This window comes from Poromitra crassiceps (assembly GCF_964638095.1).
Source record: "Poromitra crassiceps genome assembly, chromosome: 16".
In the NCBI taxonomy this organism is placed as follows: Eukaryota; Metazoa; Chordata; class Actinopteri; order Beryciformes; family Melamphaidae; genus Poromitra; species Poromitra crassiceps.
This window is the reverse complement of record NC_139645.1, coordinates 8,731,558-8,750,089: the sequence shown is the minus strand read 5'-3', so window position 1 is coordinate 8,750,089 and position 18,532 is coordinate 8,731,558. Positions and strand designations below refer to the sequence as shown.

Sequence of the window (18,532 nt, the reverse complement as noted above, 5' to 3'; positions counted from 1 at the left end):
TCTAAACGTCACATTTCTGTTGTTCTGGTGATCTCTGACGCGGGGCTTCCCTGAGCCGCGAGCGCCGCCGCCTGGTGGGAGGCTGTCACTGCAGGAGAGAAATCTGACTGCTGCTGGCTAGCACCAACCACAGTGCAAAAGGAGACAGAAAGATGGCGGACCTCAGGAAGATCAGTCCTGAGTATTCGCCCCATCGTGTCAACAACATCTCGCGAAAAACGTCTTCTTTTCAGGGGAATATTCTCATCGTTCTTTGCATACTTCTAGTAGACTCCGGAGGAGCTGCTACCCACTGGGTTGTCACGGAAGATGGAAAAATTCAACAACAAGTAGGATCGCTTAACGTTGACTGACTCACTGACCCTGCTAACGTTAACGTTAGCTATTAAAGCTAATTTTCTAACGCTAACCTGGAGTAACGCTTTTGATAGAGGGCGTGTTAACATTGTTTTAGGCACCTTAGGTCAACGTAAACATGACTCATCTGTCAGCATCGGTGTCGTGTCATATTGCGTAACATTAATAAACAAGGGCTAGTCTGGCTATAGCTTTACCCGGCTAGCTAACACCGCTAGCTGACGTTTACATTAGGTGTTTGAGGTCAAGATGACCAAAGTATGTCAGGCCCACTTCAGCGTCAGCATTGATTGTGTGTTACCTCTTATCATTGAAGTTAGCCAGTGCCAGCAATCCGTTAACGTTACACACACAGTGAAAGAGGAACGTGTGTGTGTGTGTGTGTGTGTGTGTGTGTGTGTGTGTGTGTGTGTGTGTGTGTGTGTGTGTGTGTGTGTGTGTGTGTGTGTGTGTTTGTGGAAGTGCTCACTGAAGGCAACATGACCTAACGCTAATACAACTCTGATATTGAAAGCTGTTTGGTTTTAGTCAGCTGGGTGAATGTGTTTTGTCATCTAACATTATCTCTTCATTCCCATGGGACGTTTGACATGGTGTTGCTTTGCAGTAGTACTGTCTGTCAACCCTTAACACGTTGTTGTTACAGGTCGACTCACCGCTGTTTCTGAAGCACCCACATGACGTCGTGATTTTCATGAGACAGGAGACTCGCGTTAGCTACCTCAAGAAACTGGAGGTGCGTGTGTCACTCTGGGATTATTATGGCATGAGCAGAGAAGTTATCATAGGAAACAATGTCTGGTCTCTGTGAAGACTGTTAGAATTCCTGCTGAATCAACACAATTTTCCTAACACTGAAGGTTAAATTGCTTGGATTTTAGTTTGTTTTGAACATAAATACCTGCACCTCCCTTACATGGGGGGAAACGGGCTGTTTTAGTTTTTCGTTGTGTTTTCTATCACTGGACAAAAGACCACATTCCCCCGGCATATCACTTCTTCTGTAACCAATCACATAACGTGCTTCTCACTCCACTATCTCTGGCTGTTGTCGTGCAGAAGCAGCTGGTGGCACAGAAGATTCACATTGAGGAGAATGAGGACAGGGACACGGGGCTGGAGCAGAGGCACTACAAAGAGGATGCCGACTGTGTGATGGCTAAGGTGCCGCTGGGCGACCTGGACCTGTACGACGGCACTTACATCTCGTTGGAGAGCAAAGACATCAGGTCAGCAGCAGCAGAACAAAAAAGACAGGAAACGTGTTGTGGCCATGCTCTTGTTACGTCTGCAGTGTCTTTGTTTGGACAGCGCATCACTCATAATGTTACCTGACCAGTTTCTCCAAATTGCCTGTGCATGGGTGTTGCTCGGATGTTAACGCCAGTTATCTTGAAGATTGTTGTCATGACTTTGTCTGCCATGTCATAATGTTGTGAACAGTTTGATTTTGCATCGTTTTGCACAGTTTACAATACCGTAACAGCACATCATTTAGATTGATTGTTTTTCCCGGATCACCTACTACTCCTGTAGTTTTATTCCGGTGTTTTTAGATTGTTTTGCTCCTCTTGTCATCTAAATCGAATTGAATCGTTGTTGTTTTATTTTCTCCGATTGAAGCCCTGAGGAATATGTGGATTCGCGGTCACCTCTGCCCCCAGATCTAGAAAGGCCTGACTGTGCCAAAGTGTTTGAGCTACCTTATAGTATCCACGCTTTCCAGCATCTCAGGGTGAGTAAAGGCCGAACTGTAGTAGCATCTTCTTGCCTGTGCCTTTAGCCATCCATCACAGTGCTTTATGGACAGGCGAGCTGTAAATACAGTAGATACTGTACTGTAACTCTGAGTGGACAATCTTCCTCTGACATATCTGTCACAGTTCATTCACATAGTGTACCTGCTTATCCTTATTGAGGGCCACTTGGAGGTGGAGCCTATCCCAGCATACTTTGATTATTTATTTGTATATACCCGCACAGCCACAGAAATTGTGGTTGCTTCAGAAGCTGCTGGTGTGCTAAAACTATCTGCTTTTTAAAAGATTTGGACATTCTGTACTTAGCTGTGTCGAGTTCAGTCAAAAGCAGAAGTGTTATGGCTGATGATTGTGCACTTACGCACACAACAGGGATTGATTCCACCCCTAAACTGTACAGTGACTCACCCCCCCCCCCCCCCCCTCCTGTCTGGTGCAGGGTGTGCAGGAGAGGGCGAACCTGACCTCCCCACTGCTTTCTAAGGAGGATCCCATCTTCAGCTCGCTGTCTCTCAAGCTGGGACGCAAAATTGCCGAGGTGGGCCATCGTATCCACCAGGGCTTACTAAGGGTAAGGGCCTGCTCCCACCACAATGGCACACTGATACAATTTCTCAGAATGATGGCATTTCAGGGAAGTCGTTATAGAAATGGTAAAACAGGAGAAAATAAATAATAAAAAAAGTATTGATTGATTGATTGATTGATTGCAAGTCATGTGGATTTATCACAGGTTGAGGAAGCCAAAATGTTGAAGCAACTATCATCCCCAGTATAGACCGTTTCACCGGAAATTCTGTTGCCAGGGAACAGTTTGGACTCTAGTTTATATTTCATGTCAGTTATTATATTACCTAATACAGCAACAGGAAGTAAGGCTAGGGCCAGTTTAGAACGTTTCTGTTGTCAAGTTGAAACGGTCTATAGGCCTGTCAGCGAGTATGCACTGTCTGGCATGCGACAGAGAGAGACATTGACTACTGCAGCAACATTGCATTGATTTGAGAGCCACGTTTAGGTGTGACAAGACTAACGTGTTCCTGCCAAGAATTGAATACTGTTTTCTCCCGATTTGAGAGGGTGATGCGAAGTGGTGACCGACTGACATCGACGATCGTCAGAAATAAAATGCTACAGACGAAGATTTCATGTGGCCCCAAAAATCAATCCACAATGGAGTGTTGGTTCTTAATCTTTTGCCACATGTTTAGAAACAATTAGATTGAAGTGTGTGTGTGTGTGTGTGTGTGTGTGTGTGTGTGTGTGTGTGTGTGTGTGTGTGTGTGTGTGTGTGTGCGCGTGCGCGTGTGCGTGTGTGTGTGTGTGTGTGTGTGTGTGTGTTCCAGAACTCGACGTCCTGGGTGCTGTATAACTTGGCATCCTTCTACTGGCGTATGAAGAACTTGCCACAGAGGGCAGTGGACTGTGTTGTGCGTGCTCTGCATTTCTCCCCAAGGTGCTGTCTCACACACACACACACACACACTCACACACACACACACACTCTGCTCACGCACACACGCACACACACACACACACACTCTGCTCACTAGCCCACTGCAGCAGTATACCTTTGTTTCCTGGGTGAGACTGCACTAGGGATGTCACGATACTAGAATTTCTACTTCGATAGCGATACCCAGGGAAATATCGATACTCAATACCACGGGAAGGGGGGGATGACGACACATCAAGAAGCATAAAAATGTATTTAGACAGATGGACGGACAGACGCACACTTCTCCATAATCTAGACCTGATAACACTTTGAATTTAGACAGCAGATTAGCCTGCTCTAGCCATCAGCCTATCAGAACACGTTTAGCTTGTTGAAGCAACAGATACCCACCAATGAGAGGGAGGGAAAAAACATTTTTTGATTGATTTTTCATTAAAAGAAAGCACTGATGGTATCAAAACTGTTGTAAATGAGTATTGTATCCATTTCAAACTTTTAGTATAGACCTTATTTGCTAACCCCGGACACGGACAGTGCCATATTGTTGACATACCGTACTGCAGCTGACAACTATAGTAACGGCCTTATTGTCGTTTCTGTTCCATTACAAAATAGCGATAGTGATGACAGCAATAAAAACCCCAGAGTTGTTGTTTGTATGCTGCCGTTAATGCCTGTAATAATAAGCAAAAGAAAAAACGAGGTGAACAGACTTTGCTGTGAGGAGCTGTCAGAAAGTTTCACCTGTCTCTCCTAACTATCCACACATCTCCTGTGCTGCTGAGGTATCCTCCGTCTCGCTCCCTTCACGTCTGTGGACGGTAGAGATAGAAACAAACCACGGGGACTTTATTGCTGTCATTACTACAGCCGTGTGTAACGCAGGTCACCATCCGAACACAATTGGAACGATACAGGTAACGCTAACGGCGGCTAGCTTCCTATAAACGCTGCTCTTACATAGGCTGTCACTTAAAGCGGCTGCGCTATGTCAACAACATGGCGGCAGTGGGCGTGCCCGTACGTGAGTGACGTCAATCGAATAAGGTCTATTGATACTTTCGATACCTGTTGCAAATGAGTATTGTATCCGATTCAAGTTTTCAGTATTGATACTTTTCGATACTTTTGATAACCCTAGACTGCACATGGGTGCCCAGCTTCTTATGTTGTGTGTGTGTGTGTGTGTGTGTGTGTGTGTGTGTGTGTGTGTGTGTGTGTGTGTGTGTGTGTGTGTGTGTGTGTGTGTGTGTGTGTGTGGTTACAGGCAGCACAAGGATGTAGCCCTGGTCAACATGGCCAACATCCTCCACCGTGCCCACTTCTCTGCAGATGCTGCCATACTCGCCCACGCTGCCCTGGACCTCACCTCCGACCTGTTCACCAGTCACTACACGCTAGGCAACATCTACGCTGTAAGTGGAAGAGCGTTCAATTAGCTGCAGTATCCATTTAGTAATTGATTACATTAAAAAGCAAGAAGGAGCTAACTATGCATTTTGCATATTGCTTCATCAGATTTGCTGGCAACAGGCATATTGGCATTTCTTTGTTGATCATATGCACCAAGAAGCAATTAATATGCACCAATAAGCATTTAAAATCCAAACAAATATGTACAAAGCTTTGTAGAATGTATGTGGATATAAGTTTACAACACGTTCTCATTCCGAGTGCGTAGCATATTGACGCTTTGTCCCATCCCTTGTGCGTCGCTTGTTACTAACACGGTACCCTTGAGCGACCCATGAAACGACTTGGGCTTTCCGACTAAACTCCAATGTAAACCCATGGAAGTCATCTTTGACGCTCATGGCAACTGCTCCCCCATTAGCCTAACTGCTCCCCCATTAGGGTCTGGGGGGAGGTTAGGTTTAGGCGTGGGGGCTGGGAGAGGTTAGGTTTAGGGTTAGGGTCTGGGGGAGGTTAGGTTTAGGCATGGGGGGTGGGAGAGGTTAGGTTTAGGGTTAGGGTCTGGGGGAGGTTAGGGTCAGGGTTAGGGTCTGGGGGAGGTTAGGTTTAGGCGTGGGGGCTGGGAGAGGTTAGCTCCTCCCCCCAGACCCTAATGGGGGAGCAGTCAAAGATGACTTCCATGGGTTTACATTAGGGTTTAGTCGGAAAGCCCAAATTGTTTCATGGGTCGCTCAAGGGTACCGTGTTAGTAACAAGCGACGCACAAGGGACGGGACAAAGCGTCAATATGCTACGCGCTCGGAGTGAGAATGGGTTGAAGTTTAATCTCGTGAACAAACACTGGAGCAGAATTTGTCCCATGCCAGGCATTTAGTCCTTCCATACTGATGCAAGCTTTTCATTGAGTTTCTGGTGTTTCTCGCACAGCTCAGACGGCCGTTAGTCGTTATCGAACGAACCTTGCGAAAGCCAGCTTGTGCCAAGTTGAAAAGCGTTAGGGTTATGCCAACCAAGATGGCTGCTGCAAGTGATTGTAATCAATAGTATTCAGACCACTGGCACACCGGTTCCACCACAAACGTCCCAGACACCTACACTAGTTGTCATCTCTTCTGTCAAAAGTGAAGCATTTATTCGTGATACTTTCTTTCGCTTTGCTCTCAACTGACCCTGAGGATTTGATGCTTGCAACATTTATGGTTGGATTTCTGTTTGACAAATTGTTAGAATTCCATTCTTATCAACATGGCCTACCATTGTGTGTGTGTGTGTGTGTGTGTGTGTGTGTGTGTGTGTGTGTGTTGAAATAAGAGTTTATGAAACTTGATACTCGACAATGTAGCCACCAACTGAAACAAGCAGAAGTGTTCCAACGATAAACGGGTATATGTCAGAACAGCATGCGTGTGTCACAGTCACAGAGATCTGCTTTCAGACTCTCAGCTGTCCACTCATCCTGATCCACCAGTGCAGTGCAGGGGTCCTTATATAACACGTTTTAAGGCTGGAACCAAGCTAACCCGTGACCGACTGAGTTGTGAGTAACCATAAAACATTTCAGTTGGAGCAAAAACAAAAAATAAAGACGACCTTCCCCCCCCCCCTATCTTTATTTTGTAGGTCACAGGTTAGCTTGGTTGGTATATAAGGATTTTTCAAAATGTCTATGGAGAAATTAATTGGGAACTCTCTTCCGGGGCAATAAATGCCATGTGACTGTTCAGCTCTATAGGGCACTTTATTCTTCTGGTCAGTATATCCAGGAACAATTGGCTGGAAATGTTACCAACCAAAACCCATGTGCTAGTCTAGCGTCTCTCCAGCATTATACAAATGTGTTAGTAGTAGTACTATGCACATATTTTTAGTCTGTTTGCAGTGTGATTTCTGCATGAAACAAACCGGTGTCTTAACGAAGAGAGGTGAGACTCTGAACTCTCTCCACGGTCTGTGTGTGTGTGTGTGTGTCGTCATCTTCTTCTCTCCCTGCTCTGAGCAGATGCTGGGGGAATACAACCACTCGGTGCTGTGCTACGAGCAGGCCCTGCAGGCCCAGCCCGGCTTTGAGCAGGCGCTGAGGAGGAAGCATGCTGTGCTCTGCCAACAGAAGCTGGAGCAGCGCCTCGAAGCACAGCACAGGTAGGAGCCATACTTCCCAAAACACGCACGCACGCAAGCACACACACACGCACACACACACACACACACACACACACACACACACACACACACACACACACACACACACTCTCTCTCTCTCTCTCTCTCTCTCTCTCTCTCTCTCTCTCTCTCTCTCTCTCTCTCTCTCTCTCTCTGTCTCTCTCTCATATTTTCAACATTCTGGTTGCATCCGCTGTATTATAACACATTTTGCACAGAATGAAAATATGACCGTGGTCAGAGATTCAACATGACAAAGCTGAACATGTCCATACTATCTGCAAACGGTCAGGTGGTACCAGCTTACTAGTATACTGAAGCATAATGTGCTATATATTGATGATTGTGTCTGTGCCTTCCTCCATTCATTTTCTAGGTCCCTGCAGCGGACACTGAACGAGCTGAAGGAGTACCAGAAGCAGCACGACCAATACCTGCGCCAGCAGGAGGCGCTAGACAAACACAAGCTACCGCAGGAAGAGCAGATTCTGGGCAACATCATCCATGAGACCCAGATAGCCAAGGAGGCCCAGCTGGGTGAGATGCCAGATCTGATCAGTCACAGTAACCACACTGGGGCAAGATATCACATTTTGTAACAGTTGTAACAAACATTGCTGGTATTCTTGCAAGTCAGTTTAACACTTATTTAGGTTAGCTTATATAGTTACCTAAGAGAAGCATTGTTGACTCCTTCAGATGGTCAAGGAGGGAAGATTTCCAGGGTATCCGCGGGGGTCTTGAAAAGTATTAAAAGTTGATAAATCAATTTAGGGAAAATTAAAACCCTTAAAAAGTATTAAAGTCTTAATTGCCATGTGAGCTGTATTACATTTTGTAGCTAATCTGCTGATGGTGTTAAATAAGCAGATATCATCCCATATTGATTGCAGACCCCTGAATTGGATCGATATCGTATCGTGGCAGACTTTGTGATATCGGAAAATATCGTATCATTGTCCAAAGAATCTATATCATATTGTATCGTGATGAAACTTGTGATTTACACGCCTATCGTTGATGCGATGAAAGTGGCGTTGAGATCTTGAAAAAGTCTTAAAAAAAGTGTCTTGAAAAGCGATTGAATTTACTTCAACATCCCTGCATATACCTTGAGCATAACGACGGGACGTAACGGAACAGTATTGGCAAAGCAGTTGAAACCTGAGGAACGCGACTCAACTGGGAAGTGTGTCTCTGGTACGTGTGTTTCAGGGAACCATCAGATGTGTCTTCTGGGCCAACAGCAGCGCAGCCTCTTCTGTCCCTTTGACCTGCCCGTGCTCTATCACCGCGGGGACCTCTTCCAGCATGTCCACTACGTCCAGGTGAGATCTCTTCCAGCATGTCCACTACGTCCAGGTGGGTGTTGGACATCTGACTTATGGACGTGATGTTTGCATCACACCACACTAATGTAAAGGTTAGAGAAGCAAGCTTGAATGCCTGTTAAAGCCTCTCAACAAGTTTGATAATAATAAATGCCATTTTCATATTGTTTCACAGATTCCTTTGCAGTCTACCAGGTTTGAGTGACTAGTGTAATTAGTTTTTGTAGATAAAGAGGACCGCTCGATTTTGTCTTTTAGTTCCAGTGGGTGGACTCTATATTCATGAATATGCAAATCAGTAGTGAGTAGTAAGACGGGCAAAGCCAAAGAACTCTCCATGTGATTTTTGTAAAAGCAGAAAACACTGATTTCTCCTGTCTGGGTCTGGGATTGCACGTGTTACAAAGCATGTCTTGTTATCGTATGTCAAATCTGCCGCGTGCTGCATGCTCCGCAACGTTGCATAGTGTGGTGGGGATGCCTTCATGCTCCTCAACGTTGCATAGTGTGGTGGGGATGCCTTCATGCTCCACAACGTTGCATAGTGTGGTGGGGATGCCTTCATGCTCCGCAACGTTGCATAGTGTGGTGGGGATGCCTTCATGCTCCACAACGTTGCATAGTGTGGTGGGGATGCCTTCATGCTCCACAACGTTGCATAGTGTGGTGGGGATGCCTTCATGCTCCTCAACGTTGCATAGTGTGGTGGGGATGCCTTCATGCTCCACAACGTTGCATAGTGTGGTGGGGATGCCTTCATGCTCCTCAACGTTGCATAGTGTGGTGGGGATGCCTTCATGCTCCACAACGTTGCATAGTGTGGTGGGGATGCCTTCATGCTCCACAACGTTGCATAGTGTGGTGGGGATGCCTTCATGCTCCACAACGTTGCATAGTGTGGTGGGGATGCCTTCATGCTCCACAACGTTGCATAGTGTGGTGGGGATGCCTTCATGCTCCACAACGTTGCATAGTGTGGTGGGGATGCCTTCATGCTCCACAACGTTGCATAGTGTGGTGGGGATGCCTTCATGCTCTGCAACGTTGCATAGTGTGGTGGGGATGCCTTCATGCTCCACAACGTTGCATAGTGTGGTGGGGATGCCTTCATGCTCCACAACGTTGCATAGTGTGGTGGGGATGCCTTCATGCTCCACAACGTTGCATAGTGTGGTGGGGATGCCTTCATGCTCCACAACGTTGCATAGTGTGGTGGGGATGCCTTCATGCTCCACAACGTTGCATAGTGTGGTGGGGATGCCTTCATGCTCCACAACGTTGCATAGTGTGGTGGGGATGCCTTCATGCTCCACAACGTTGCATAGTGTGGTGGGGATGCCTTCATGCTCCTCAACGTTGCATAGTGTGGTGGTGGGGATGCCTTTCCTCCTCCGCAACGTTGCATAGTGTGGTGGGGATGCCTTCATGCTCCTCAACGTTGCATAGTGTGGTGGGGATGCCTTCATGCTCTGCAACGTTGCATAGTGTGGTGGTGGGGATGCCTTCATGCTCCACAACGTTGCATAGTGTGGTGGGGATGCCTTCATGCTCCACAACGTTGCATAGTGTGGTGGGGATGCCTTCATGCTCCACAACGTTGCATAGTGTGGTGGGGATGCCTTCATGCTCTGCAATGTTGCATAGTGTGGTGGGGATGCCTTCATGCTCTGCAACGTTGCATAGTGTGGTGGGGATGCCTTCATGCTCTGCAATGTTGCATAGTGTGGTGGGGATGCCTTCATGCTCCACAACGTTGCATAGTGTGGTGGGGATGCCTTCATGCTCTGCAACGTTGCATAGTGTGGTGGAGATGCCTTCATGCTCTGCAACGTTGCATAGTGTGGTGGGGATGCCTTCATGCTCTGCAACGTTGCATAGTGTGGTGGGGATGCCTTCATGCTCCGCAACGTTGCATAGTGTGGTGGGGATGCCTTCATGCTCCTCAACGTTGCATAGTGTGGTGGTGGGGATGCCTTTCCTCCTCCGCAACGTTGCATAGTGTGGTGGGGATGCCTTCATGCTCTGCAACGTTGCATAGTGTGGTGGGGATGCCTTCATGCTCCTCAACGTTGCATAGTGTGGTGGTGGGGATGCCTTTCCTCCTCCGCAACGTTGCATAGTGTGGTGGGGATGCCTTCATGCTCTGCAACGTTGCATAGTGTGGTGGGGATGCCTTCATGCTCTGCAACGTTGCATAGTGTGGTGGTGGGGATGCCTTTCCTCCTCCGCAACGTTGCATAGTGTGGTGGGGATGCATTCATGTTCCGCAACGTTGCATAGTGTGGTGGGGATGCCTTCATGCTCTGCAACGTTGCATAGTGTGGTGGGGATGCCTTCATGCTCCACAACGTTGCATAGTGTGGTGGGGATGCCTTCATGCTCCACAACGTTGCATAGTGTGGTGGGGATGCCTTCATGATCTGCAACGTTGCATAGTGTGGTGGGGATGCCTTCATGCTCCACAACGTTGCATAGTGTGGTGGGGATGCCTTCATGCTCCACAACGTTGCATAGTGTGGTGGGGATGCCTTCATGCTCCACAACGTTGCATAGTGTGGTGGGGATGCCTTCATGCTCCACAACGTTGCATAGTGTGGTGGAGATGCCTTCATGCTCCGCAACGTTGCATAGTGTGGTGGGGATGCCTTCATGCTCTGCAACGTTGCATAGTGTGGTGGGGATGCCTTCATGCTCCGCAACGTTGCATAGTGTGGTGGGGATGCCTTCATGCTCCACAACGTTGCATAGTGTGGTGGGGATGCCTTCATGCTCCGCAACGTTGCATAGTGGTTGTGGGGATGCCTTCATGCTCCGCAACGTTGCATAGTGGTTGTGGGGATGCCTTCATGCTCCGTAACGTTGCATAGTGGTGTGGGGGTGCCTTCATGCTCTGCAACATTGCATAGTGGTGTGGGGATGCCTTCATGCTCCTCAACGTTGCATAGTGTGGTGGGGATGCCTTCATGCTCTGCAACGTTGCATAGTGGTGTGGATGCCTCTGGTTGAAGAAGATTGAGTGGTCTACGATGTAGTAGGAGATCATGAAGACGATGGGAAACACCCCAGGGGAGATGTTTGTCCATCATCGCATTACTGCTGTCCTGCAGTATGTGGAGGCTTGAGACATTAACTATCGCTGTAACACCTGTGTTTCTATTATTATGATTTTGTCTCCTGTGTGCGTCCATATCCATCCATGAGTTGGATGCTACTGTGTTTTAATTCATCTAGTTTCTTCTTCTTTTGTTTTCTGTCTACTGTCTTTAACACTTGGAGAATGTCTTTACAGCATCAGCTATATGGTGCCATACCTTTGCCGTTCTTATTTGAACAGGAGCAGCACGTCAACTTTAAAATCTTTTGTTATTTTTGTATATATATATTTGGCCTCTTTCTGTGTAGGATGATGTATTTCACCTCACCAGTGGTTTTCTTTTTTGAAATGATAGCTCCAATGTGAACAAAATATGATAAAAACATGAAACGTGATGACACAATGTTCTATTGGACTGTTCACATACAAATGTTCTCATAGTAGTATTATGTAGTAGTATAATATGTAAAAAATTAAAATCCCTGCCTTGGTCCAGAAGCTGGAATCCGCCCACTCCAGTTGACGATTCAGTCTGATATCAGGCTAAACATTCAGCCTACTCATCTATTTTGTAGAGGAGTAGGCTGGATGGTTTGGACCTGAATGTGACCCACATTGTAGATGTTTGCAAACTGAAAAGATATTCACATTGATTGACAAACTTTGTATTGGCAATGAGGAGAACTTGGCCTTTGTTGTCCAGGTTTCAGTTGACATTTATAGAACGACACAAAGGAAAGTCCTAAATAACATCCCATTACCATACCAGAGTCTTTGGGCAAGCTGTGGTCACTTTCCTCTTGACATCTGACCTAATATAAGCTGTTTTCTTCTCCCTTTGTCATTCTTTCTAGTTTGGGGAGGAAGTGTCTGTGGCTTCGAGTGTGGCGCTGGTGTCCGAGCAGGGCTCCAACCAGACAGCGGCCAGCCCTCAGCTGCACCCCTCTGTGTCCGGAGACCAGGACCCCGCCGCTGCCCTCTGGGGGAACCACCAGGATTACACGCAGGCAAGACACAACTACGTCTGCTTCTTTTGTCGGGTGAAAAGTGTCTTTTGTCGGGTGAAAAGTGTGTGCGCCTATTTTAGGACGACCCATTTCAAATTTATTACAGATTTAGACATTTTAAATGAATTGATACTGCATTGTCTTTAATGTGTTTATTGTTTATTGTGGATCCCCATTAGTCTACACCAAAGGTGAGACTGCTCTTCCTGGGGTCCAAACACATAAAATACAAACATAAAAAATCCAAAAGCATTGGAGTAAAAACAACACAACAAAAATAAATTAAAAACAAACAAAAACAAAAATCAAGTGAGTCAAGGCTCACTCAATATTCATGTCAATCAAATATTAACAGTATCAACTGTATCAACTCTTCTCATAAACAAAAATAAATGTATCTGTCTTCCTGAGTAACTGCACCAGCAAAAACACTTATACTGACCTTATTTTTACCATACTCACATGAAACCATCATATTATAATTGAAATACTTGATTACAATATATAATACATAATACATACCGAGGACAGTAAAATAAAAGTTGTGTGTAGATGAAAATGTACGCTTCTTTACATAGGGAGTTTAAAAGTTCTATGAGATGTGTTAAGCCGTTTGTCACTTTAAAAGTAATTAATACAATCTTGCAAATTATTCTTAAATAAAAAAATCATAATGAGTTGAAGTAAGTGGTGCAGGTTTGCGCAGGTGTGCGTGTGCATGCATATGTGTGTGCATGTTTGTGCGTTTCACCGAGCTGCAGCACATTCTGTCTCCTTGTAGAGGTGGGGGGGAGGGGCCTAGGCTAAATCTGTGCTTCCTTGTAGAGGTTTGCGTTGCTCTCACATACACAGGGGGAAAAAATCCCATCTGTCCGTTAAACTGAAATCCTCCAGGACACATGTCTGGGACCAATTTTCTCGAGCAGAAATGCTGTGACAGTCACCTTTTGATCCTAAAATATTGATTTGTGAGTAGGTTTCTGAGTCTGCCCTGGTATCTGTCACCTTTTTCACTCTCCATCATTTTGCATCCCTGGAACTGGTTGCAAGCCTCTTTGAGAAGTCTAGTCTGTCTGTACTACAGTATATCTCTAAGGGACACGAGTATTACATCAGATACTATATCCCAAAATGTTGTTTGTCCTATTTACCCAAAAAGAAACTAAAGCAGTGCTCAACTGCTGTATTACATTCAAATCACTGTTAGGTTGCATAATCTGAGTTGTGTTCTCACTTTCCTTGGGAATAAAACACTTTTACATCCAGGAGAGTGTTGGCTGTTATTGAATTGAATGCTATGGTTATGGTAGTTTTCAGTAAGGAGGCTTGAAAATCTTAACCTTGACTAAACCCTAACTGATTCAAGATTCAAGATTTTTATTGTCACTCCGTAGTACAAGTATTACGTGTGAAATTATTGTGCTGTGGACTCTGTTTACAACATAGTACAAATATAACAGGGCATATGAGTGCAAAAACAACAAGAGACACAACAAGCAATAAGGCAGTATAGTGATAAGACAAGTCAGAGACAGTGGCAACTGCAATATCTAACTGAACGTTCAACTATCGCCACTCTTCCGTTTCCGTTCAGCTTTGCTGCATACACTTAATAACACGCGTATGCTTGCCTGTGTGTTTTTGCTTCAGGACATCCAGGCGATGCTGTGGCCCCGGAGGTCTGACTGTGCCCATGAGTTCCCCAGTGTGCCCCCCGCCCATCTGCTGCCCACCTTCTACCTCTCCCCTGAAGCACTGGGCCTCAGGTCAGTACCTCTCCCCTGAAGCACTGGGCCTCAGGTCAGTACCTCTCCCCTGAAGCACTGGGCCTCAGGTCAGTACGCATTGCTGCATGGAGGGCGGCGTTTACACGCGGCATCATCATGACACGTCTCACCGCTGTAACCATTAGGCCTGTGAATCTTCACTGGCCTCACGATTCCATTCCATTACGATTCATCTGTCAACGATTCGATTCGATTCGACGATGCATCTCGATACAGCTCCAACAGTATTGCAGCTCCAAGTATCAAATCCTCAATTTTCTGTACTATTACTGCACATGGCTACTTTTTCATCAATTAATACAAGCAGTCAGATAAATATCAAGTGCCTTTTTTACTTTAAAGTGCTTTAAAATCTGAATGTCAACAGAAATGTTAACATAAACGATTCAACGATTCAACTGTCAACGATGCGATTCACACGTCCGCGTCGCGATGCATCGATTATACGATTAATTTTGACTTTTTCAAAATAATCGCCAAACAAAAAACTGCAGCACACACCAAAAACAAAGAATACCAATTTGAAACAACGTGAGCCAAGAGTGAGCCTATACAGTACCTCAGGAATTCTGTTTTAAAACTAACCACATGAAAAAAATGATCAGTTAAATATGTGTGTTTGTGTGTGTGTGTGTGTGTGTGTGTGTGTTCAGCCCAGTGGCAGCTCCCCTCTATGGGAGCAGCAGTCCTCCTCAGACTGTAGCCCTGCCAGACTGTGGTCCCGGGCCCCAGCCCCCACCGGCCCTCCTGCCCGCCTCACTGGACTGGCCCCTGGAGGGAAAAGAGATGCCAGACCCGTTTGCCTCCCAGGTATCAGTCTGCCTGTTTCTTTATTTGTGTGTGTGTGAGTGTTCCTATGTGTTTCTGAATGAGCAAGATAGGTACAAGTTTATGGAATGGCCAGAACAAAGTGTCTAAGTGAAATTCATAAATGAAAATAAACATTACAAACAGACAAAATCAGTTCCATCTGCTTGTAAAACTAAATAAAATTTGATGTAAAATGTTTTTTGTTTTGTTTATATGGGCAGTAAAATAAGAAAAAAAAATTAATAATAATAATCTCCCATTTTCTCCCTAATTGTACGTGGCCAATTACCCCTGTTGTCCCACTCATTGGGCCACCCCCCTCTGCTGATCTGGGGAGAGTTGTAGACTGTCATGCTTCCTTCCTCCGCCACTTCTTTTCACCTGACAGCAATGCGTTTCAGTGACAGAAGGTAGCGCAAGGGAGGATCACGCTCTTCCCCCCAGTTCCCCTCCCCCCGACTGACGAGAGGAAGTGCTGGTGCAGCGAGCAGGCCACATACCCCACCGGTGTTTCCCACCCGTAGACACGGCCAATTGTGACTGTAGGAATGACTGACCAAGCCGGAAGTACCGCTACCGGGAATTGAACCCGGGTCTCCGCGGTGGTAGGCGAGTGCTTTCAGCGCTACACTACCCAGGCACAGCCCCTAACTACAAACCTTTCCCTGCACATCTCCAGGTACTGCAGGTACGCAGTGGAGGATGGATGCTGGACCAGATTGGCTCCAGAATAGCTCAAGCTTTGAAACTGGTAAGAAGCCCCTCACCACCATTATTCCCTTAGCCCATCATTCAATTTCAGACTCATATTTCCTATTTTCCTACATATTACTACATGTGCATAGTCCTACATGGATGCATCTATAACACAATGTGTTTGTCAAATGCTACAAACAGTTACATTGGGCCACTTCTCAGTGACCGAACCCAAAGAGGATACTGGAGCACACGGTTCACTAGAACAATTTATTAATAAAACATCTCCAAACAATAGAGCCTTGTACATTTTCGTGAGAACGTTCTCCCGTTTACTTCGTTCTAGAGATAACACCGCCAGCTGCGTCTGAGGACATCATTTTAGCACATTGGGGCGAGAATGGATACAATATGAGAAGGCCTTCCCTTCCCGTGCACAAATATTATTCCCACACTGACTGCTCATAGCAAATCCATTGCTCCTGGGCTCATGGCAACATGTAAATATGTATACTAAGCATATGGGCAAACATCTATAATCACTCTATTGATTAGAAATATGGACTGTCCTGTAAATATCAATAGGTGCAAACAACTAAGGTCTCATCGCACATTAAAAATAAATAAAAAAGGTACTCCAGTATCCTCAGACTTTGGGTTCGCTCTCTGAGAAGTGGCCCATTGAACTGTCTGTTATCCTATTCTGAGAGCACCGACCTGCCTCTGTGGAGGAGCTGAAGCGCAAGAGATTACTTCAACCCTTTGTCAAATGCTGTTTGATATCCCACTTATTGAAAAGAATACTGGGCATTTTATTCTTCCACGTGGATTAGTGTAACTGCTTGATAGCAACACACAAGTCCACTTAAGGTTAGGGGTACCCCATGAGTTTAAGCAAGGCAATGCTCAGATTGCTACCTCGTTCAAACGATGAAAGCGGGGTACGGTGGCGCAGTTGGTAGTGCTGTCGCCTCACAGCTAGAAGGTCCTGAGTTCGATTCTCGCCTGGGACGCTGTGGGCGCTGGAGTTGTGACCCCCCCATATCTTCAGTGCCTACTGCCCAGGTGGGCTATCTCGTCGAAAGGGCCTTTCTGTGTGGAGTTTGCATGTTCTCCCCATGCCCCCCAGGGGGTTCCTCCGTACATAACCCCCCACTAAAAACATGCAGAAGATCATCATCCGACCAGTGACGACAACATCCGAAGTTGGTCCCCGGGCGCTGGAAAGAAAAAGCGACCACTGCTCCTGGCCTGCCCCCCGGAGGAAAGGACAAGCCTGGATGGGTCAAATGCAGAGGACAAATTTCACCGGCCACCGTCGGCATGAGTGTGTGTTTGTGGCCGCATGCATGTGTTGAAGTGTTCGTGTGACAATAAAAGACGGGCTTGTCCGTCTGAAATCGTGTTTTTAAATTTTGAGTGACCATTAGGTCTGCAATTGTGTTAACTTGTGCGGCGTGCCCAATGTAACCTAAAGACATGCATTTTAGAGCTGACACAAATCTGTTTCTCTCTCTCTCTCTCTCTCTCTCTACAGTCCAACAGCCTCTGGCAGATCCACAATGAGGCAGCTCTGTTCTGGCGGGCCAAAGGCAATGGCAGCCGTGCCCTGCAGTGCCTGCGCCAGGCTCTGGGCTCGGCCCCGTCCTCCCACCGCCACCTGGCCCTCATGAACGCTGCTAACCTCCTGCTGCACCACGGCTTGGCTACCCATGCACATACACTGCTGGAGCACGCGCTGGCGCTCAACGCCTCCGAGGTGAAGGCAACGCGTACTGCTGGGTTTGACCATCTTAGAGGGGGGAAAAATATTAACATAACACCACTACGATTGTCCATCAAATTAAATTTGTAATCAAATAAATTAAAGGGGAGTAGAGTGCGCTCAATTTGGGCGTGTAATGTCAAAGTCTTCAGTGGTCTTTGATGTGAGGTAACTGCATTTAAAGGAGATTTTGTTTTTGTTTTTACAACCTGGACCTTATCTCCAGCTTTAAATATGATTTTTAAGTCACCCTGATAAGTTCGGTTTGATTCCCATGCACTGAAACGATAATATGTTTTGAACTGCAACCTGAAAACGGGGCATGTGAAATGCTTGTATTTACAGTGCGTCCTGTAAATAGCTTATTTTCTGACACACGGCGCCTCATATTATATCATAGAGACAATGAGAAAATTAACAATCTATTTACCGTACTGCTCGAGTAAGCTGCTAGAGGGGCTGCTATCAATGTGACGGACAGCAGAGGCAAGTGGGAACCAAGGTAAATACATCATTAATTTTCTAATTGTCTCTATGATATAATAAGGATATGAGCCTCTGCGTGTCGGAAAATAAGCTATTTACAGCACGTAAATACAAACATTTCACATGCATCCGTTTTGCTCCTTTTCAGGTTGCAGTTCAGAACAAATTACCGTTTCAGCGCATAACATCAAACCGAACACATCAGGGTGACTTAAAGGGATACACCACTTTTTTGGAAGTTTAGCTCATTTGCCACATCGCCCTAACATAACCAAGATACACCATGCCTTACCGGCACTGTCCGCTCAGTTCACAGTGAGCTACAGTCGTGAAGTTAGTAATTATCGCCATAGAATGGAGGCTAATGGTACAGCTCTTAAAAATCTGCCAAAACACACATCTCACGG

The 18,532-nt window shown here is 46.1% G+C and overlaps 1 protein-coding gene across 1 annotated transcript in view; it reads left to right on the top strand.

Moving 5' to 3' along the window:
- Positions 1 to 152: 152 nt before the first annotated feature.
- Positions 153 to 18,532, top strand: part of ttc17 (tetratricopeptide repeat domain 17) — a gene marked incomplete at its 5' end in the record, with an annotated part of 30,999 nt that continues 12,619 nt past the window's right edge. The window contains 15 exons of the mRNA XM_083652771.1: positions 153 to 329; positions 1,004 to 1,093; positions 1,417 to 1,586; positions 1,981 to 2,092; positions 2,557 to 2,688; positions 3,464 to 3,573; positions 4,844 to 4,991; positions 6,989 to 7,128; positions 7,526 to 7,686; positions 8,365 to 8,477; positions 12,429 to 12,581; positions 14,232 to 14,347; positions 15,022 to 15,178; positions 15,858 to 15,929; positions 17,412 to 17,633. Coding sequence (XP_083508897.1) covers positions 153 to 329; positions 1,004 to 1,093; positions 1,417 to 1,586; positions 1,981 to 2,092; positions 2,557 to 2,688; positions 3,464 to 3,573; positions 4,844 to 4,991; positions 6,989 to 7,128; positions 7,526 to 7,686; positions 8,365 to 8,477; positions 12,429 to 12,581; positions 14,232 to 14,347; positions 15,022 to 15,178; positions 15,858 to 15,929; positions 17,412 to 17,633 — 2,073 coding nt within the window. The remainder of the gene's footprint in view (positions 330 to 1,003; positions 1,094 to 1,416; positions 1,587 to 1,980; positions 2,093 to 2,556; positions 2,689 to 3,463; positions 3,574 to 4,843; positions 4,992 to 6,988; positions 7,129 to 7,525; positions 7,687 to 8,364; positions 8,478 to 12,428; positions 12,582 to 14,231; positions 14,348 to 15,021; positions 15,179 to 15,857; positions 15,930 to 17,411; positions 17,634 to 18,532) is intronic.